The sequence below is a fragment of the Babylonia areolata genome, chromosome 1 (genome assembly GCF_041734735.1).
Source record: "Babylonia areolata isolate BAREFJ2019XMU chromosome 1, ASM4173473v1, whole genome shotgun sequence".
NCBI classification, from domain to species: domain Eukaryota; kingdom Metazoa; phylum Mollusca; class Gastropoda; order Neogastropoda; family Buccinidae; genus Babylonia; species Babylonia areolata.
Window position 1 is genome coordinate 61451302 of NC_134876.1, and position 23545 is coordinate 61474846.

A 23545-nucleotide genomic window follows, 5' to 3' on the forward strand; every position below is an offset into this window, starting at 1 on the left:
GTGAATCTAAAGATTTTATCAACAATAACTTTGTTTAAAGAGTGTCCTCTGTGTGTGATATCTCCAAGAACAGCATGGCGCAGGTGTTGAGAGCAGCGGCTCAGAAGGTTTGTTGACGATATTCAGTAATTTTATTGAATATTTACTTGTCGGTGAGTTGTGGGTAGCGCTGTTTAATTAAATAGACTTAATTGCAAAGTATGAAATGATTGTTGATATGGCATGCTGTGTGATCCAACCGAGTATGTTCTACTTTTGTTCTAAGTTCTTCACTCTTGAAGGTCAAAGACTCAATCAGTTGTAGATAAAAAGTTAACATATCTGTTGTATTTTGTTTCTTTGCCTGATACGATATGTGATCTATCTAGAAGTGACTATCATATTGACATGTACTCGACCTTGTTATTCAATATAAGATCTAATTCATGCAATCTGCAGTGTGTTCGTTTGGTCGCATCCTTCGGACGTTTAGGTCATACTTGATTAATATCCATCGTGACAGTATGTGTTCAGTCAGTCATTGAAGTGCAGAGTTAAGTTTAACGAAACTTTTTCGCTCTTGAGGTTAAGTTTTCCTCTTGCTGTTACATGAGGTGTCATTCTTTGGTGTGGGTTATGCCTTATGGTATAAAAACGTAAAGAAATTCAGATCTATCATCATTCATCTATACACTGTATCCTTCAGGAAGGGGTGAATTTTATTTGTCCTGTGCACAGTGTAGGTTGTGATAGTTTGGGGGTGAACTTCTGGCTGCACATAATGAATCGGGCACATCACTGAAGGGAATTCATGCACAAATAGTTTTACATTTAGATTTAACATCAAAACCCACCTCACACGCCTTATGTGATGTGGTCAACACGATAGAAATGTGTGTGTCTGTGTGTGTGTGCATGTGTGTGTTTACTTTGTGTGTGTGTGTGTGTGTTTACTCTGTGTTTACTCTGTGTGTGTGTGTGTGTGTGTGTGTGTACTCTGGGTGTGTGATGTGCAGAATGTGGGAAGGAGTGGAGAGATGTGACCTAATTAATACTACACTGACACAACCAGCACAACAAGTGAATAATACAATAAGACAGGCATTGAAAATGCCTGTTTTTATGTTAGATGATTCAAATTCACATTATGAATGCAAGCTCCTCTTCATCATTTTTCCAACACCACTGATGATAAGATTAAGAACCACTGATGACTGGTAAAGTGTCCACTGATGTCCCAAAAAAAGAAAATGGGTTTGCTTGTTTTTGGGTTTGGGGTGGTGGTTGTTTGTTTTTTTTAGTAAGAGCACCAACAACAATATACTATTTTATAAAGAAACAGCCATTTTCAGGTCTTTAGAAAGGCCAGTCAACTGCTTTCCCGAGTGAGAGATATATATATGCAGGCATCTATAACCTTTGCCTTTTATGTTACCTATGGAAGATGGAGGAGTATGTAAACATAGGGGTTCTTAATTTCATACTTGTTCTAATTCATGGTGTGCAGGACCTCACATACTGGTTAAGTGTTTTTTGCCCCCCCACCCCCACCCCTCCCCCTCCCCGCACCTCCTCTCCCACCCTGTCCCCCTTTTGACAACAATAAAATGCTAAGTTGCAGAGCGAGACATTGCATCCCCTCTAAAGCGGAGATTGCCTTCACATCCCTCCATCAGTCCATGTCGAATGACATTTTGACACAAAATCACCACTAAATCTGAGAAGTAAAAACACAATGATACAATTGCAAAATATGATGACATTATGATACTCAGCTTATGTTGCTGATCTTTCAGAGCTTGGAAACGCTCGGTCGAGCAAGCAAAGGGAAATGGATCCACACAACAGCATATGCTCCTGCTGGCCAAAAGGTAAGACTCTTACAGTTACAACAAAGTTGTTTGTTTTTGGGTTTTTTTGTTGTTGTTGTTTTGTTGTTTTTTACTTGATCTGTTTCTGTAATAAATGTTGGAAAGTCTAGGAATGACTTTGGTCATTTTAACTCAAGGCATGTGTCTCTGGCACATTGGTGAGGAATATATTTTCACAGTGTAGCCTGATGTTGCTATAGTCAATAGTGGTTTATTTTATCACAATCAAATGTTTGTTAAAGACCAAAAAAAAAATGTTAAAAATAAAATTTGATCCTGAAATGAATTATACATTGCTCATTGTGTCCCAGTTGTTAGAATCACAATGTAATTTCTTTGTGTGTGTGTGTGTGTGTGTGTGTGTGTGTGCTTGTGCTTGTGCATGTGCGTATGTGTTGGCATATATACCTATATATACTAATATAGTTCTATCTGTCTGTATTGATAAGTCTTTAATATGTATGTTGCAAACCAGAAAGAAATGCATGCTTAACAATAACAAAAGATCCTTGCATTTTTTACATTAATTCAAAGCTGTTGAAAATATTGTTTTTTAGACATAGTAAAGAATAAGGAGTATTTTAGATTTTTTTTAATGTAGAACTTAATTTGATATGAATGAATCAGGATAAATTCTATGTTGCAGGTGGCATTGAGCCGGTTTGAACAATGCCAGTTCATTGACTATGACAAACAGGAGCATACACTGAAGATTGTTCGTGACAGGTACATTTACATTTTCATTGTCCTGTGTTTGTTAGTAAACATTATGTAGACTAAGATTAAGAATAGAAATAACACATTTACCAGTTCAGAAAATAGAAAGTCTCCTCCACCTCCATATTTCAAAGATAACTTGAGATCATCAATGCTACCTCCTCCGTCCACCCACGAAAACTGAGTATGACTACCTACATTGTGAGGTAGAATGCTCATACACGTAAAAGCCCACCTGTGTATATAAGTAGATGTGGGAGTAGCAGTCCATGAACGACGAAGAATAAGAAGAATCTGTATCTCATATGGCATTGGCAGTCACTGAAACATCAGAACCACCTGTGGAATGATAGTGAAGTAAGAAAAGAAGTTAAACAGCAGAAATACTAACTAGTTTCTTGAATGGAGAATCTCGTTTGAATGTGAGATAAATGGATCAGAACAGAACAGACAAAGTGTGTGTGTGTGTGTGCATCTCTGTGTGTGTTACTTTGTGTGTGTGTATGTGCATGTGTTTGTATGTGTGAGAAAACCGGATCTGAGAAAGGAAAAAAAAAAGAGGAATTTTTTTAATTACATTGTTATTGATATACATCTTCAAACATTTCTTTACAGGTTGGGACGTCCTTTGACTCTGTCAGAAAAGGTTTTATACAGCCATTTGGATGATCCCAAGAATGAGGTATCATATTATTGTGTGTGCATTTTTAATTTTATATTTCTATTTAGCAGTATTGTGTTTGCGTTTATGTTTATGTTTCATAGTTTTCAAAACATTGTAATTCGATATGTTTCACCATTGCCATAGTACTGTTACTTCAGATGTCATAATCTTTCATTTGTATTGCAATTTACACTATTTTGAATAAGACACAGACTTGAGTTTATGTCTGTGATTTTGAGGAGTAAGGAGATATGTAATACTCCTGGCAGATGTTGTTTGGTCTCATTGTGATTATTGAACATTTTGTCAAAGAAATAATATTTAATGACAATGGTAATTATTGTAATGCTGCTATCTTATGCAAATAATTGATACAGAGACAGTGATGAATAATCATTCATAATTTCCAGGTGATCGAGCGAGGCACAAGTTACCTGAAGCTTCGTCCAGACCGAGTTGCCATGCAAGATGCCACTGCTCAAGTGAGAAGACTATTCATTTATGAATAAAGCAGTTGTGTTTTATTGTGAAAGATAGACAAGGTGATTATTTATTTATTAACGATGTTTGATTGTGAAAGATACATATTGTTACAACTAGCCATAGAAACATATTGTTCATGAATGTTATTAAGATATTAAGATTTGATCATCTGTTTCATCAAAGCATGTTATCCAGTTTGACATGCTCCTGTCTTTTGTTGAGAACATTCATTCCATGCAGAGTTTCTTTCTCAGATGTCAAATCATGGTTGAAGAGTCTATTAAATAGAGCTGAGAGAAGAAATAATATGTTTGCACTGGCTTCCAGTTGAGATGATAATTAAAAAGAAAGTTTGAAATGGCTGTACTGGCTCCCAGTTGAGGTGAGAATTGAATACGAAGTTGTGTGTCTCCGCTTTTCTTCTTTCCACTCCATTGGATGTACCTATCTATCTGACCAATTATTAGTTTTTACACTCCCTTAAGAATTCTCTGCTCTTCCTCTGACTGTTGCCATCTAGTTCTAAAAATTCTTCTTGTCAATACAGGCACTTATGGTGAACACTCTTTCGTCTTTGCTGCTCTTCATATCTTGAAAAACCTTCTACATAATATCTGTTCATCTAACACCGCCTCCCTTTCACTCTTAACTAAAAACTCATCTTTTCAAAACCTATCTGTAAGCACTCTTGGTTTACTACTTTTCCAGCACCAACCCATGCCTGCCAACTCACATTAGGAATAAGAGGGGGTGGGTGGGAGAGGGGAAAAGTGAGTGGTCATGAGTGTTTCATGTAATTTGTAACTTTTTTTTCTATGTTAAGCACCCATAGCTATTAGAGAGGATGCTGTACAAATGCTTATTATTATTAGTAGTAGTATTGTCTGGTTCCAGATGGCCTTGCTGCAGTTCATATCCAGTGGTTTGCCACATGTGGCTGTCCCCTCCACTGTGCACTGCGACCATCTGATCGAGGCCCAGATTGGTGGAGAGCAGGATCTTCAGCGGGCCAAGGTATGCCAAGCCTGGAAGCACAGGTTGTTTGTGGTTTTGTTGTTTGTCTTCTGGATTGTTATATGGACTGACACACAGGCGTCTGTGTGTGTTTGTTCACACAGCTGGTGCACCAATCATTCACACGTGCGCATGCAGATCTTTCAAATGTGCATGCAGTCACACAACATGCATACATAAGCACACACATGAATGCAGACTCTCACATCAAATAACTCTGGTTTTCTTAACGTGCATGCACATCACTCTTACACTATCATATAACATGCATGCAAATTCAGAAACGCAACATACCACATATCTATCCCACTTTGATTGATTGATGCAAATGCTTTTTTTCTTACACATACTTAACCGTGACCCAACTAGTGCAGATTCCTTTTCTTCTTCTTTCCTGATTATTTGCTATGCAAGTTCATTTAAGTACTTACTGTGTCTGGACATTTGGTAACCGTTTTGATCTTGTAACTTTTCAGGATATCAATGCTGAAGTATACGAGTTCCTTTCGTCAGTGAGTGCCAAGTATGGAATTGGTTTCTGGAAACCTGGCAGTGGCATCATCCATCAGGTAAGGAACCTGTAGGAATTTGAGCCGAGTAAGAAGACCGATCATCCTCCTTTGATATCTTTGCTTCTGAAAATATTAGGCTTTATTAGGTCAGCGTAAGGGAAATGTCTTTCATGATGAAAAGCTTTTTTGTTGTTAAAAAATTGTATAACAGTTTTATATCCTATGCAGTTTTTGCTAATTCTGGATTTATTGGTGAAATGGTTACTATTTCTTGTATGGCAATGAGAAATTAGCTGGAGTTGAACTAAGTAGTAGGTTTGATGGCATAGCAGTTGACACTTTGGATGGGTTTTACTGTGAATGTGATGGATAATTCTGTTGTCAGTTGTCGATTTGATGAAAAGATGGTTGGCTCTTTTTTTTTTTTGTCTTGTTGAACAGATTATTTTGGAGAACTACGCCTACCCGGGAGTGTTGCTGATTGGTACTGACAGCCACACGCCCAATGGAGGTCAGTTAACACATGCCTACCCTTTTATTGTGTGTGTGGTTTTGTTGTTTTTTTGTTTGTTTTTGTTTTTGTTGGGGTTTTTTGGTGTTTTGTTTCTCACAGTGTCAGATCGTGTTGAGTGAGCAGGCTTGTGTTTTCTATGAAATATTCACTCAGATTTGTAATAATGACAGTGGAATTTGGCATTTATGTTTCAAGGCAAGATGAAAATACTTAGATTTATAATAATGATGATGATAATATTAGTAATGATGATAATGATAATTATAACAATAATGATAAAAATTGAATTTTGTGCCAGTGTTTCAAGGCTAGGTGGAAATAAGTTAGATTTATATGGCTAAGACTGTAAGTTTGCATTTATGTTTCAAGGTCGGGCATGAAGTGATGAACAGAATCTTTGACAAGGTTTTGCTCAACATAAAAGTCAGTGACAAAAAAAAGTTACATTGTCTCTTTCACCATTTCCGGTCATAATCTTTGTAGCATCTTCTCTTATTTCCTCCAGCAGCTGTTAGACATGTTTCTGTATTCCCATGTCAGTAAATAGTCAAGTGTTGCTATATGATGAAAATGGAAACTTTTCAAATATTAATTTTCAAACATGCCTTCAGTAATGTCTAATGTATATTCAGTTTTCTAAAACAAACAACCCCCCCACCCCACACACCCCCCAAAAAAGCACTTGAGTAATACAAACTGAGTCCATGAAAGTTTTCTGGAGGGTTTTTGGAGTGAGTAAAGTGAAAAGGAATTCAGATCATAAATTTAGTGAGATAAGGAACAAGTGTGAAAAGCAACAGGCCACCAGTGGAGATGAAGCTTTTATGAAATTCTTTGGGATTTATATGTTGTGGATGAAGAATGGTTCACACGAGATATGTTGACCCTCTCTTAGGAATACTTTGAACAGTCATTCATTTAGAACTCATAGTGAATAAAAGGAGTGAGAGGAAAAGCTGGGAAAGTGGGAGTTAGCAGAGATGATCAGATTTTGGAAACATGGCACATGATGAGATGTTGCCAGCCTGTGAGTTTTCATGTATATTTAGGAATTTGTAAAGAATGACATGCCTTTTCTGAAGTCTTTAAAAGACTTCTTTTTTTTTTTTTTCTTTTTTTGTTGTTGCTTCTATTTTTAGTTACCCAGGTTTGTAAAAGTCATTAATTTGGTTCTCTGTATCACTGAAACGACAACATTATAGATCGTTTCTGTCTGTGATAAAGCACAGCAGCAAAATCTAAATCTTCCACCTTGATTATGGGGGGAACACCTAATCTGAAAGTACTTTTCAGACTGATATTGCTGTTGTGATCCATGCAGCAGACAATGATTCATGCAAGGGGCATAAGCCGGCACTCAAAATACTGTGCATTGTGGGTTCCTGACATGATGGCTTAAAATTACTGGCCTTTGTTGTTTCAAGGATTTTTTTTTTTAAGTTTTAAAATTTTGTGATCAAAACCTAGTATGAACCTTGTTGTATGAGTTAGTGTTTTGAACCAACAGGCGGACTGGGTGGTCTGTGCATTGGAGTGGGAGGTGCCGATGCTGTGGATGTCATGGCTGACATGCCCTGGGAGCTCAAGTGCCCCAAGGTAAAACCCATCTAACTTCCTTTTTTTGTGTTCCTTTTCTCTTTTTCTCTCTGTCTTCATTTTCTCTGTTCCTCTCTGGTTTGTTGTTATTGTTTTTTATTTATTGTTTTTTTGGGGGTTTTTGTGACTTTCTCTTTTCTCTTTCTCTCTGTCTTCATCTTCTCTCTTTCTCTCTGTGTTTTATTAAGATGCTGTTTGCAGAGTCTTGGCAGGGTGTCATCTTGTTTAACATGAGATTGTAATCAGTAAAGAGAGAGACTTCTAATAAAGAGACAAATACCTGATTAAAAGATTTGATAAGCGAAAGGGACTGCATGTGGACTGATTTAACAAAACCCTGAAGGTAATATTTATCAGTATCAATGACCACTTTCTGTTAGAAAAGTTATTTCCCTTTGATTTTGTATGTGCATTTTCATACATGTGTGTGCTTATTCATTTATCTATGCATATTTGATAGTTCCAAATGGTGTCAGTAGTATTTGTTTGTGCTGTGGTGTACATGTATATATGCTTGTGCTTACATGCTCGTCCCCTTTACTCTTTCTTGATATTCCCCTGTTTCATTGTTTGTTATCATTCCATGTGGATGTGTTTACATGTTTCCTAATCATTTCCAGTGTTAAATGAAGCCTGTCCTCATTAATGCAATGAAGCAGTGATGTTGCCAGGTGATTGGAGTGAAGCTGACAGGCAAACTGAGTGGCTGGACCTCCCCCAAGGACATCATCCTGAAGGTGGCTGGCATCCTGACCGTGAAGGGAGGAACCGGGGCCATTGTGGAATACTTTGGGCCAGGCGTGGACTCCATCTCATGCACAGGTAAAGGCATGGTTTATGGACTGTATCATTTCATTGAGCAGTTTACGGTGGGTTTGTATCGCTTTAAGCTGAACTGAAGTATGAAGATATGTTTTAATAATGAGGAAAAAAAATGGTCCTATTTAGTAATGGGTTGTTTGGTTGTTATTGTTGTTGTTTTTTTACTTCAACCTAGTGTTCTTTCTGCAGGGGTAATTTTCTTTTCTAATGTGATTGATATATATCTTTATGAATATAGATTTCTTTTATGTGTTGCCCAATAATTATGCATGTCACATTGCATGTCACATCTTAAAAAAAACAAAAAACAAAAAACAACAGTCAGCTGAGAACTTTAAGGACAAAAAAATGTATGAAAATGAACTTTTTTTAAGGCAGTATTTGGAAAAGTTTGTCTATCACGAATCTTGAAGGTATTTTTACCATGATGCACAGGACAAAAAAAGCAGAAACTGTGCTAGGTTCAGTATACAGTCATGTATCATTCCAAAAGGAACCCCCCCCCCCCCCCCCTTTTTTTTTTTTTTTTTTTTTTTTTTATAGAACAGAATTAAATTTCAGGCTTTTTTAAAATCACATGGCTGTTGCTTTTTTTTTTTTTTTTCAATATGTTCTCAAGAACTTGCTGTGACCTTGTTTGAAGATAGCAAACTAGGCATCATTAATTTACATTCTTGTTTTAAGCAAAGATGATTTCTTATTTATATGATATATTTCATAAGAATGCCTGATGTTTATAATATTAGTCAAGTTATTACATATTTTGTGGATCATCAGACATGTGGCTTGTCACTGTCAGAAATAAATGTTATCCTAATTACTGTGGAAGTATATGGTGAAAATTACGATGAAATGTAAGTTTAATATAAGTTTCTTGTTTTCTTGTCATATTCACCAGCCTTATTATTGTCTTATGTGCAGGCATGGGAACAATCTGTAACATGGGGGCTGAAATCGGGGCCACCACCTCTGTTTTTCCCTTCAACTACCGCATGCAGGACTACCTCAAAGCCACCAACAGGCTTGGTAATGCAGTAGATTTGCATGTTTATTCAGATTTGGGGGATCTAAATGCTGCATTTAGATGTATGTAACTGTGATGTGAAAACATGTCATTTCATAATTGTTAATAGAGCTATTGTTAGAATTGGCATCTGTTTGTCTGTCATTATATTCTATTTGTCTCAGATTATGAAAAGATGGTAATAATGACATGACTAGAACAGTAAAAGGGTGTTGAGGAGGGGTTGGAATAAAGAACAATTTTGTCTGGAGCTGTAATGAAAGATTTATAATTAAAAGCATGATCATGGCATGTAGATTCAGTTTGGGAGAGTTGTAAACCTATTTTATACTGACCGTAGTTTTGTATTCATAATAGACCGCTGGAGAGTTCTGTGCTTACTTAAGGAGGCGCGTCACATGATCTGTATTTTTAACGTTGATTGGCTTCCAAAATAGCGAGCAACAAAGGAAATTAAGAGAGGCAGAACGTGCGAAACAGCTGGCTTCTTTTTTTTCGACTTTTTGCTTCTTTTTTTCTTTTTTCTTTTTTTTTTTTGTGTGCATACAATAGCACTTCATTGTACAGAGTTTGGTTATAGCAACTGAGGCTATCAAGTGAAGAAATTGAGGACAGCACATGTTTGCTGCTTTGCCTTTGTCGCCTTTGGCATTGCTCTTGATTTCGAGTAAAAGTTGGGTTGCGCATGCACAGGATCCAAGATGGCCGCTGAACTCTCCAGCGGTCTATTGAAAGCACTGGAGTGAAAATACTGCCTGCTTGGAGATGTTTCATCATCTCTGTCAATCTGTAACCTCCCTCCCTCCCTCCTGCCTCTCTCTCCCACTTTCTCTCTCTCTTCTGTCTCTCCACCCTCTTCTCCTTCTCTTTTCCTTCATCCTATTTTGCTGTGTTAAGGATTATCATTTTTGGCAGTTTGAAATAATGCTTTGTTTTTATCCCATGGAACACAGAAATTGCTGAACTTGCCAACTCCTACAAGCACCTGCTTTCTGCTGATGACAATGCACATTATGATCAGGTCATTGAGATCGACCTTGACAAGGTGAGTTGCTCTTCGCCTGTGTCTCTTCCTCTCACACTCTGTGTGAATGTATCAGGACTGGTAACAAACAGATCGACATAACAGTAACTGTTGCCAATCATCCAGGCTTTCATTTTTTTCACTAAATGACAGTGTGTTGCTAGCCGTGAGAAATGAGAAAGGTTTAATTCATGTCCTTGAAGGAGAGTGGGAAGAAGACGACTGGGGCTGAAGAGGTTTACGCCTGCTGCTTTTTTTTTTTTTTGTTTTTTTCTCATTTCATTTGAAATGAATATGGCAGCACATTTATAAAGTTTGATGGTGTGCCCTAGACAGGTTCGTTCCTGAGATCCAGCAATAAACACAACAGTATACTAAAACTGCCTCCTTTTCTTTTGCTTTTGTAATGACTTTCTAGCAGAAAACTAAGATGTTTTAAAAACCTGAAGATGAAATTATTGCTCAAAGAAAAATTGGTAATAAGGATTTTGAGGGGAATCAATCCATGAAGGAGTAATGTTGCTAATAGGAGGTTGTTTCCCGTCGATTGTTTGAAATCATTATGTCTTGCCATGATTATGTATTTTTATGGCAGCAGGTGGATTCGTTATCAGTATTACATCCATGCATTCATGCATACAGAAATGTTCAGGCTTGTGCATGCGCGCATACATGTGTGAGTACACACAGTCACAGACACAGATACACCATGCATATGAGTCCACACACACACACGCACGCACGCATGTACACTTGCATACACACACACACACACACACACACACACACAGAAAGAATATGTAAAAAGCACACACACAGTGGCCGCAAGCTGACTTGTTCAGTGTGACGTATGTCTCAGCTGGAGCCTCATGTGAATGGCCCCTTCACCCCAGACCTGGCACACCCCATCAGCAAGCTGGGAGAGACTGCCAAGAAGAACAGCTGGCCAATGGATATCAGAGTCGGTAAGTCTGTTGTTGTTTTTTGATTTTTCACTAAATACTTATTGATAAGTAATTCTTTTATTTATACATCGACATTTATATAATCTTAGATATTAGTAGATAACAAGGAGCACCACGGGGAGGAAATGATAAAGTGATATAATAATATGAATAAAAACTGTTCTTAGAATACTTTCACAAAGATTACAGATACCAGGATAATAAATTAACATATCTAGGCTACAACATACAAGAGAATACATATGAAAATAAATATCGAGAACAATAAAAGATAGTAGACATATATTACAAAAGAACATTAATTTATCCATTACAGGTAGGGTAAGTCTGACCAGAAAGTGCTGTGTGATAGGCCAGTGTTTCCTCTCCTCTCTCTTTGGCTTGTGAGAGGTACGTATAGCATATATGCAGTTTTTGACCGCAGGGAAGACTTCAAGATATGAAAGTGTTTGTCATGGCGTATATGCATGAGTGTTTGTATATATAATTCATTTAGAAAATTTCCTGTTATTTCAGAGATATCATTTGTGTGTATGTGTGTTTCCCAGATTCCATTATTGTATTCAAATGTGAGAGATTGATTGAAAGGTTTGTCGATCTTTGTTAAAAACCTTTTTGTCTTATTGACTGCTGAACCTTGGTGAAATGAGATCAGTGTGGCTTGAGTGCATTCACAAGTACTTGTCTACTTTTAAGTGGTGTGATATATTGGTTTTGTTGAACAAAAGTAATTCAGTCTCCACACGAAGAAGTCCAGATGAAGAATGGTAACTGACATCCTGACCTTCAGCCTTGATCTTGTCTGTGTGAAGCAACAGCCCTTCAGTGATAAGCATACGCAGCAGCTGCAGTCAAGAAGTTACAGCAAAAAAACAAACAAACAAAAAACCCAGTTATATGATGTGTATGTGTGTGTGTGTGTATTAAACAGGATTGATTGGCAGCTGCACCAACAGCAGCTACGAAGACATGGGCCGGTCCGTCAGCATTGCCAAACAGGCGCTGGAGCATGGGCTGAAGGCCAAGAGTGCCTTTACCGTCACTCCTGGATCAGAACAGATCCGCGCCACCATTGAAAGGGATGGCATGGTGGGTGGGACATGTCTGGATTTTATTGGGTTTTTTTCTTTCACCCCATTTGGGGTATGTAGAATTAAAAACAAATGAGCAAAAGAACATAATAACAAGAGAGGCAAGGCCTTCAAGACTCACTTGTGATACACTTAAAAAAAAAACTAATTGTTAAAATGTGTTCTGTATTTGTTATAAAGCTTCGGGTTAAAAGAAAAAGAAAAAAGAAAAAAAAGTTGTAACGGCAGATTCGAACCCCATGTGTTCGGGTGAGAAGAAACTGTCTTACCCATTACACTATTGTGGCTCCTTAATTGAGGTTCAAAAATATAATATTTAAACATGCTTTTTCAAAGGGCGATAAATCGATTGCAGTATTCGCAGGAAGAACGCTGTTTAAATCATATTATTCTGGTGTATCTTGGGCATTCAAAAAATCTTTAAGGGCAATTAAAAAATCTTTTTAAGTCCGTGGTAAAGGAGACGTGGCTATCGCCGCAATAACACTGCAACATTTAGCCGTTTTATCTGGATCAAGATAGATATACAAGTTTAGTTACACCCGGTCGATTCAATTTCTCTTTTATTTTCATTCTAGTTTTATAGTTTTAAAGTTGATATGAAAATTGAGTATTTTGTTAAACTAATAACATGTAGAGCCAAGTACAAGTACTTCTAAATGTTGTATGAAGTGAAAAGGACTTCATTTTGAGAAAAGTCCAGACTGGAAATTTTTACGTTTCATCAGTTCAAGGGTATTAACTCTCATGGTTTATTATTTTTAACTGTGAATTCCGACTGATTCTGTAGATATTTTTATGGCAGTTTGGGGCATAATCCAGTAAGTGATGAGGCTTTCACAAATCTTTCTCTGAATAAATATTTAACGGTCTCCTTCTCCAATTTTCCATCACATGTTATCGTGTATTGTCGATTGAATATAGGATTGAACGGGCAGGTCAGCAACTTGAAATAAAATGGTGTCATTCGCGTTTGTGAAGAATATAAGTACGCACTTTGAATATGTATAAATATGTGTCTAGAGAATCGAAAGACAGACAGAAAATACGAAAAAAAACTTAGCCATATGAAGAGCACAGGAACAGGAGTCATAATGGCTACCGGGAAAAGAGGGCGCTAGTCAGGGGGACAAAGGGGAGGTTACCTACTTCCGGTGGGTTATCGGCCATAGCTACTTTCGTTTTCTACGCATAGGCAGATAGTACTCGTACTTTGCACAGGACAGGAATGTCAGACCCCTGCCGGAGTCTGCACTAGTGGGTCACGGTAAGTATGTTACTTAAACATAAGTTTAGATAGAAAATTTTCTTTTTTGCCCATGACCTTCAGGGCTCAGCCAATAGATCTATAAAGTCCACTCGTCGTATTGATTTTAGTATTTTCCGAAAAAGACCAATTGGGCGAATGAACATAGTGAAAGCCCTGTACACTGAGAGTAAAACACACAAGCTTTTTATGTATAGAGTATGATTTCAAAATGTAATGTTTAAGATGAGAAAGATCAGTTTAAAGCAAATTAAGCCCCCTAGCATTAATTACAGATTAATTTCCTTTTTTTACTATCTGCACCAAAGACATGCACCAGAAATATAACTTCCATGCATAGCAAAAGAAGTTCCTGTTTGAACAAAAAATGATAAAACTGACTGCTCTTGTTGTGTCAGAATATCAGATCAAAGTGCCAGATTTAGAGCAATATTGTTTTAAACGAGATGACTGGAAAGAACAGAATTTTTCCTATTTTTATGCCTAATTTGGTGTCAACTGACAAAGTATTTGCAGAGAAAATGTCAGTGTTAAAGTTTACCATGGACACACACACACACACACACACACACACACACACACACACACACACACACAGACAACTGAACACTGGGTTAAAACAGACTCACTTTGTTTACACAAGTGAGTCAAAAATGAACTGTGTCAACAGTATTTATGCGTCAACTTGACTGCAACATTTAACTAATGCCATCTCTTTTAATACTATGACCTTTTACTCTACTCATGTTTCAAAAGCTATTGACAAGTTCAAACCATGTGCAAGTTTATCCTTCAACTTTTTTCACTATAAGTGATATCAAATGTATGTGTATGTGGTGATGTGATGCCATGATGTTAGGGATTACACATCAGTGTAAAGTCTAAGTGTAATCACAGGACAGTCCAGGAAATGATTATGGTTGTGAATACTTCTGTATATTATGGATTTATGTATTGACATTTTGGTGAATTAATCCCCCGAAACGTTTTTGCTCTGTATTACTTTCTTTCAGAATTAAGACTCACAGTTTGGTTCCCCTCTTGTTCACTGCAGCAGTCGTTCTCAGTTTCATGTGATTCACAAACTGTGTTTTATTATCAATGAAATAGAAGCAGGAAAAATTGACAGCTATGTCAAAAGTGAGTGAAGGAATGAAAATCATCACCTGGCAGGCTTCAGACCACAATCCCACCCCCACCCCCACACCCTAGCCCCCACCTCGACCCCTGAGCAGGGCGTTACTTCTGCACCGCAACATGGGCGTAATGCAACCCCTTGGACCCTGACCACAAACTTTTCAGTGTACCCCACCTGTGAATACCAGAACAGGGACACTTTCAGTAAATGTTTGTCTCACCCCATCCACCAGGCTAAAACACTACGTGACATTGGTGGGGTGGTGCTGGCCAATGCCTGTGGGCCCTGCATCGGTCAGTGGGACCGGAAGGATGTCAAGAAGGGGGAGAAGAACACCATCGTCACCTCCTACAACCGCAACTTCACGGGCCGCAATGATGCCAACCCCGCCACCCACGCCTTCGTCACGTCCCCGGAGCTGGTGACGGCTCTGGCCATTGCCGGTGACCTGTCCTTCAACCCAGAGACGGATGAACTCACTGGGGCTGATGGTCAGTTGTGGATTTTGGGGGACTTTTGTGTTTGTGTGTGTTTTGTTTTTGTTGTTTTGGGGGGGGGTGGGGGGGGTTGTTCTTTTAGGTGGAGGGTTATGTATTTGTTTAGCACTTACAAAGTTTTGTTATGCCTGGATTGTTTGTCAGTAGACATCATTCATGGGGATGGTGGTGGGAGGGCTTTTGTATTTGTTAAACAACTTAGGCAGTTTTTTGTGGTTGGCTTGATTTTATAGGAATTATTGAGTTTGTAAAATTTCATGGGTTTTTTGTTGTTGTTTTTATGCAAAAGAGATGTGAAGTATGTGTTATTACATGGACGCTATAACTGACTTATTCCTCTCCCCACATGAAAAACAGAAATAAAAATGTTAAATGCGCAGTCCATTTTATTGTTGTTGTTTTTTTCGGTTTTTTTTTTTTTTTTAGTTCTTTTAGAAGTATCATTACACTTTGTGATCATCAGAATTGTGAGGGGAACCCCTTCAGGTTTGTCAGTTGGTATTTTTGCAATTCTTCCATGCTGCAGTATTTGTATTTATATTCCTGACTTCTCATTGAGTAGGACAAATGATTCAAACCTTGTAAAGATCAGTCAGATAATGATCAAACAAATCAATCAGATAATGATCAGACAGATGTAAACATCCTGTTATTTTACCTGCCTTATCTTTCTTCCTATCAGTTTTTGTTAAGAAAGTCATCTTTTAGTTAATGGAAAATGTATTTACACATAATTATTGTTTGTAAACACCCTTTCCAGATCTTCAGACAGATTATTCTTGAAAAGTAATACATTTCTGTTGATGTGACATGGAATGCTTTGTGTCACACTGGCAAGAAGCTCATGCTGAACAGCCTGTAATTCTTGAAACGTAGCACTTGTGTTTTTAACCCCGTATCTGCTGAAGCATGGTGAAATGAGAGATTTGAATAAATTTTACGGCAATTATTTCTTTTTGTGTACTACCTAGTTATGTAATTGATTTTGCGGAACAAAAGTAATGCAGCCCCAAGAGGAAAAAGTTGAAAGAAAGAAAAGGAACTTGACATCCTGACCTCAATCATATCACAGTGGGATGACAGCCCTTCACTGACAAGCCTACTACTCAGCAGCAGTCAAGGGGTTAATGTGTGTCACGCAGGCAAGAAGTTCAAGCTGAACAGCCCATACGGCGATGAGCTGCCCGTCAAAGGGTTCGACCCCGGCGTGGACACGTACCAGAGCCCCCCTCTCAGCGGGGACGGTGTGACGGTGAAGGTGTCCCCGGACAGCAAACGTCTGCAGCTGCTGGAGCCCTTCGATAAGTGGGACGGCAAGGATCTGACTGACATGCCTGTCCTCATCAAGGTACACAAGGAATTCTTGGAACTTTTTGATTCAGTCCTACTTGTTACCTCTCTTCGGGTAGGGAGGATAACCTAGGAGGGCTTCTGATGAAGAAAAAAAAAATGAAAAAAAAGATCTTGGTAGTCCCAGGGATACTTTTACTGTAGGGGCTTCCAGACTACCTTCACAGGCTCATTCTGATGCTGCGCATTATCACATCTGCATTGCTACACTGATAAAGACGGATATAGAAGGGTCCTTCTGATGCTGCGCATTATTAAATCTGCATTGCTACACTGATAAAGGCGGATATAGCTTCTAGCTTCTGGTCATATTTATCTTGGTTTCTGGGCCAAGTAGTGGACACCTGCATTGCTTTCAGAGGCAGGTTGGTTGTGTTTTCATTTTGGTGGGGGAGGGCCTTGTTAGTTTTCTTTTCTTATTTTCTATTCCTAGGAAGTTCAGATGGATGCTCTTTTTATCTTGTATTCTTGTTGAATCTCATTATGCCAATCTCCTAGACAGTCAGTAAGATACTTTTACTTGCAGTACCTTTGTAGGTAGCAGGTAATCTGCCTTTCTGTTTTTTTCTTTTTTTTTTCTTTTTTTTATTGATACAATGTGTTAATAGATAACGAGAACAAATTGTTATATTTAACAAAAGCTTTTGGGACCAGTCAGTCAAAGAGGGTGAGAATATATAAAAAGCAAAAATGATGTGAACAAACTTTATCATATACAATGTTTTATTTATTCACAGGTGAAAGGGAAGTGTACAACAGATCACATCAGCGCTGCTGGACAATGGCTGAAATACCGAGGACATCTGGACAACATCTCCAACAATCTGTTGATTGGGTAAGATTGAAAACAATGTCTTTATGGACTTTTTGAGTATTTTAGTGTTTTGAATTTTGTGTGCTTAAGATTTTGATGCGTTTGTGTGTGTTTTCTTTTATATGATTATAAAAGTGTGAACTTTATAGAAATGAAGACTTTGAAACATGAGTTTGTATTACCGGTAATTACTATCATGTGTTTCGTTACCCTCTGGTGGTTTTTTTTTTTTTTTTTTCGCTGTTGTTGTTTGTTTTGTTTTGTTTTTTTCCTCATTGTGCTGTCTTTTTAAGAAATGGATATTGAGTAACAAACAGAAATAATGTGATGTGTGTTACAATTTAAGATACAATTGATGTTTTCTGTATATTTTCATATTTTGCTGAATAATTGTGTGATTGCTTTAGGGGAAAAAAGATTGTTTTAGAAAAGAAAGTGGTATTATTCTAGGAAAAAAAAGATTATTTTAGAGAAAAAAAAGCAGTAATATTCTTTATGCTTGCTTGTGTGTTTGCATATTTTTTTCCAAATCATGTACCGGTAACTTTCAGGTAAACGATGTTTTTCATGTTGTTTTTCTGTATTTTTGCTTTGCCTAACAGTTCCTACACTCTTTCAGGAAAAGTAGGCTCCCTGTCAAATTATGATGTATATACAAATTAGCTGTTCTTGCCTGTTGCTGTTTTCATGGGTCACTTCCCCTATATCTGTCTGCTTCACATTCCATGTACCACTCTTCTTGCGCTCTTTGTTCTTCCTATGAAAGCTCTTGTAACTTACAAAATATAACTTGGAGATAGCAGGGGAAGATGGTATTAGAATAGAATAGTACAGAATAGAACAGAATATGTCTTTATTACCAAGTGCACCGGGGTCACCCTAGCTTCACTGCCCCAAAAATTTGGAATTGGCAGCCTGCCAGTATGCGTAACACACCAACTCTTGAGTGAATATAAAATCAATATCAGGATATAAGTATTTCTCTGGCAATGTTGTGGGCTATATGCATGTGTGGATGGCTGTTTATGATGGTGGGTGGATTTTTGGGTTTTTTGTTTTTGTTTTTGTTTTTTTGCAGAATGCTTACAGTGTGTTGAGCTGCATTACACAAGATAATGTGCAGTGGGAAAATTATTCCTTATTGTTTTTATAATTCATTCTGAATGTACTTGTTATACATTTCAGAGCTGTGAACAGTGAGAACGGTGAGATCAACAAAGTGAAGAACCAGTTGACAGGGGAATTTGGGGCAGTCCCTGATGTTGCCAGAGCCTACAAGGTGGGTCACAGGTTCACAGTTATTGTAGATTATGGTCGTTGAAGTGAACTTTTATTTTCTGTTATTTTCTCCATGAAACTGCTGATTGAGTTTATCTAAGGGAGAGCTAATTGAGTGGATTCCTTCTTTTAAAGGTGGAAAAATATTCACAGATTTCTTTCTCCCATTTGGAAAAAGATACTGGTGAAGTGAAGAGATAAACAGCAGTTACTGGCAAGGAATTCTAGACATCACATGTAGTATGCACAAAGCAAAAACATGGCAACAGAAGGGTTGTCTCTGGCTTAATTCTGCTGAAAATTCCACTTTGATATTAAGCAAACACCGTTGCAGACAGATAGTCTGAATTTCACACAGAGAAATCTGTATTGACAGAAGTGATTAAGTGCACAGCAATGCAATGTAGCACATTGCAGTATAATACAATATTATACAATGCAATACAAAACAGTACAATACAATGTTTTCTACAATTCAGGCCAAGAAGGTACCATGGGTGGTGGTGGGAGATGAGAACTACGGTGAGGGCAGCAGCCGAGAGCATGCTGCTCTGGAACCAAGGCATTTGGGAGGCCGTGCCATAATTGTCAAAAGCTTTGCTCGCATCCACGGTGAGTGTTTCCCCCACTTTATTGCTTCTTTCAGTTCCCTGTCTGGTGGTGGAACCAGGGTTTCTGATAAATTAAGAAAAATCTCTTGGGTCCCACAGACTCTTACCATAATTCTTGCTTTCAGAGGGTCACTCTCATGCTGCGCATTCTAATATTCAAATCTGCATTGCTACACACATACAGGAACAGGTATACCTTATAGTTATAATCGTCTAGGTCTCTGGACCAAGAAGTGGACACATGCATCACTCTCAGAGACATGTTACTTGTGTATTTTTTTGTGGAAACAGCATTGAAGAAAAAGGAATAATAGGAAGGGAGTGCTTCTCATAGATAAAGGGAGACAACTCTACTTCATAACAAATGATTCTGGTGTCAGAGTTCTGATACAAGATTTTCACTCTTGTTTTATGTGTTTGTTCTAGAAATGTCCCATGCTATGCATCCTTTCAATTTCCAAATCATCAGCGATGAATATTTGTATGTTATCGGAAGCCTTACTGGAATTACTTCAGATTGCTGTTCAGTTTTGGTTTGAAGTTGGACATGCTTGATGTTTTTCGGGTGGTCGGTTTATATTTTTGGATTTGTTTTTTTGTTTCCATCTCCATCCTGCCTTCTTTCCTTGCTTCCTCCTTTCATTCTTTCACTGAGACAGGTCACAAATTACTTTGTTAAACCAAATGACAATTAGTTCTGAAGTTTTAACCATTACAAGGTAAAAATTACTTCAATCCATACATGATTGATACTCAGTATGTTACAGAAGATAATTTTGAAACAAAAACAGAACTGTTGAAAAGTTTTCTAGTAGAGGGCAGGGGTGGTGGTTTGGGCTGTGTATGTAGTTGTATGTGTATGTATGGGTTTGTGTGTGTGTGTGTGTTTATGAAGGTGGGTGTATATGTGTGTGCATGTATGTGTGAATGTGTTTGTATGTCAGTGTGTATGTGTTTATTTTTGTGTGTGTATACATATGTGTGTGTGTCTGTCCGGGTCTAAGTGAGTGTATGTGCTCGTTTTTTAACAACAACAACAATGCTGGGTGTTTATAGAAACCAACCTGAAGAAGCAAGGCCTGCTGCCTCTCACCTTCGCCAACTCTGCTGACTACGACAAGATCCAGCCCACAGACAGGCTGTCACTGCTTAACCTGAAGGACCTCAAGCCTGGCTCTGTAAGTGCCTTTCCAGGGTTCAGACATGTTTTACAAGTTGTTTTTATAGAGAAATTATATGTATTGACACTCCCATTTTTAAGAAATTAAAGTTAAAGAGTTGGGTTTTTGGTTGTTTTTTTCTTAATTGACATAGGTTTAATGTGGTTGTTTTGTTTGGGTTTTCTGGGGGGGTTTGGGTTTGTTTTTTTTTTTTCATTTTGGTTCTCTTTACTGAAAAAGCAATAACAACAAAAACAACATTTTATGTCACTGCCTTATAAAGTATAGCAGCCAGTTTAAAGTAGCAAAAGTAAAATGATAATTTTTTTTCTTAAACCTGATCCTGAAATGACTTTTAATTACTTATACTTAACCGTGACCCAACTAGTGCAGACTCCGGCAGGGGTCTGACATTCCTGTCCTTGGCCAAAATTGTAGTTCACATCCATGCAGCAGATGATTCATGCAAGGTGCCTAAGTTGCCACTCAAAATACTGTGTCTTTCGTACTGGTTCCTGATTTTTTTTTTGGGGGGGTGGGGGGTGGTTGTTGTTACTTTTTTGGGGGGAGTGGGGGGGGGGTGCTTTGATGTTTTAAAGGTTTTTAACAAGTCTTGAATGATGTGATTGAAACATATTTTAATCCCGTCTTTTTTACATTGACAGCATTTTCAATGTGTGTTGATTGTGTGTGCCCATGTTAGGGGTCAGTAAACATCTGAGTGTACATGTATTTATGCACCTGTGACTTATCGTTCCATCACATGCCTTTCTGGTAAAAAAAAAAAAAAGTTGTGTTCAGTATCACAAAAATCAGTCACTCCCTCCCATGCTGACATCCAGCACCATACCTTCTCCCCATGCATGGAAAAGAATCACTGTGATTTCAGTGTTGGTTCAGTGGCCTGTTATGAACCTGGTGGTTTCAGTTTTCATTTTGTTTGCAGACTGTCATCTGTGAGGTCAAGCATCTGACTGGCAAGACGGAGAAGATTGAACTGAAGCACTCAATGAATGAAGGACAGATTGAATGGTTCCATGCAGGCAGTGCTCTGAACAGAATGAAGGAGCTCAAGAAGTAGATAGTCCACAGGTCTGATGAGAAGAGAGAAGTTTAGAAAATCAATCTGTGAAGAAATATTGTGGAGAGACTAAGATTACAGAACATGTTTTGGGCATAAACAGATTGCCAAATATTTCATGAGATAGTCTTTTGTATTGATCTTGTGTGTGTGTTGTAAACACTCGTCTATGTTCATCTTGTTGCAGCGGAATCACATGTGAAAGCTCTATGAGGCAAAGCCAGTGTTTGTTTCCCACACTCTGAGTTGAGTAACCACCATTAACTGCATCCCCATGACCCCATTCCCTTCCACAGATAATCACAATAGTTGCAAGCTATTTTCCTCCAAAATTCATGCTGATTTGGCTCATAAAAGAAATAAAATTATAAACACCAATAGAGTAATGGTAATGAAATACGCATTGGTGAAAAGTAACGATTACGCCTCACTTGAGGATGAGATTTTTTCCCCAGATATTTGATGATTTTTTTTGTGCATGTGTTTTTAGTTATTGTTTCACCTCACAGGACAGGAAGACAGTAAGAAAAATAGACAATATTTATTTTGTGTATCTTGCTTGTTACGATGCACAACTGATAATCAAATTCTTCAGCAATTGTTTCACGCATATCTGATTTTTGATGATGATGATTCTTTCTGTGAGTGACTAAAACAATCCAGCTGTTAAATCTCTCATGTACCACAGAGTTGAGTGTCCTGACAGTAGTTTTGACTGTACAGGTTTGGACATGTTTACTTGACATGGCACTGGTGGTGATGTAGTGTTTTAGTCACCCTAATGTTTATATTTGTAGTCTTCATAATCAAACAGTGATCACCCAGTGAGATATGTTTGATGCAGTCTTACAGCATATACATCCACAACTAATAGTCTTGAATGGGCCTCATGAAAGTGTTTGGTTTTTTGGTTGTTGTTTTTTTTTTAATAATATTCTATTTGTTGTTTCCTTTTTTATCCTCAAGGAGGAAACCACACTCTCAGCTTTGCGTAATTTCAGAGTTGGAGTCTTTCTGTGTACAGTATGTTTTGGCAAGCTCTGGTCAGTCCTCATGGCCTGTGATCAGTCACACCACAAGTATTATTGAATCGTTACATTCGTTTGATTGATACATGTCTTAGCCTCTTTGGATGGTGTACTTTTTGTTATGTTTTGAGTGAGCCTTTGTAGATAGTGAAAGTGGCATCAAAGTGGATTGTAGATAGTGAAAGTGGAATTAAAGTGGATTGAAGGAGGCTTCATTGTCATGTAGTCTTTTTTTTTATATACTTGTTTGCTCCTGTTTGTAGTCTTTCTGAACTTGAATTGTTTTGCGTGATGAGATCCAACAGAATTTCATGCAGAAGACTGCACTCAGTAGAAAAATCACTAATGTTGGCGTGGGTGGGGAAAACTTATGTTTCGAAAAACACTGATTTGAAAAAGGCCGTAGCTGGACTTGTGAAGAAGGGGAATCAATGCTGGAGGTTGGTCATACAGAACACTATTCTAGAGCAAAATGAATAAATTCACAACTTAAAGAATGACTTTTTGCTGTTATTGTTTATATCGGATTTGGCCTTTTCTTTGTGTGTGTGTGTGTGTACTGATGTAGTTTTGAGAAACTTGAGATCAGGATGAATGTGGGGGACCAAGCAAGTAAAAGACTAAGAAATCCCTGATTTTGCAAGATGTGTATGCTGTCCTTCAGTTTTGCACAGAGAGTGCATTCTGTCTTGACCAGGTAATTGAAATGTATTTCCTGATAAATGGGGACAGTGTTTCATGGTCCACCTTTTTTTTTTCATGAAAGAAGCATTTTCTGCATTATTTGGAAACATTGTTAAACAAGTAAAAGTGAGTTTTGTAAAGGACTTTCTGACCTGATGATTCTTTTCTTAACAACAAAGAAGGGCCATGTAATTTACACTGTGTGGTGCACCTACTATACTTAAGTGAGTAGGCTAAGTTTGGGCACAATGTATCCAGGGGTGTTTTAGCAAGTAAAGCAGTTCATTTTAAGTAGTTCACTGTGTTGAAGTTGAATAAAGGTTTTATCTAGATCCGTATTAACGTGAGGTGTTTGCCTGCA

The 23545-nt window shown here is 37.9% G+C and overlaps 1 protein-coding gene across 1 annotated transcript; it reads left to right on the forward strand.

Moving 5' to 3' along the window:
• The first annotated feature begins 27 nt into the window (after positions 1–27).
• LOC143284960 (aconitate hydratase, mitochondrial-like) lies at positions 28–23000 on the forward strand. The gene is made up of 21 exons (XM_076592124.1): positions 28–107; positions 1776–1850; positions 2497–2576; positions 3183–3249; positions 3642–3713; positions 4609–4728; positions 5205–5297; positions 5682–5751; positions 7262–7350; positions 8022–8172; positions 9094–9198; positions 10150–10241; positions 11080–11185; positions 12117–12274; positions 14914–15172; positions 16321–16526; positions 17266–17363; positions 18528–18621; positions 19100–19232; positions 20288–20409; positions 21338–23000. The coding sequence occupies exons 1-21, from the start codon at positions 75–77 to the stop codon at positions 21470–21472; spliced, it is 2358 nt and encodes a 785-aa protein (XP_076448239.1). The 5' UTR covers positions 28–74; the 3' UTR covers positions 21473–23000.
• The last annotated feature ends 545 nt before the right edge of the window (positions 23001–23545 follow it).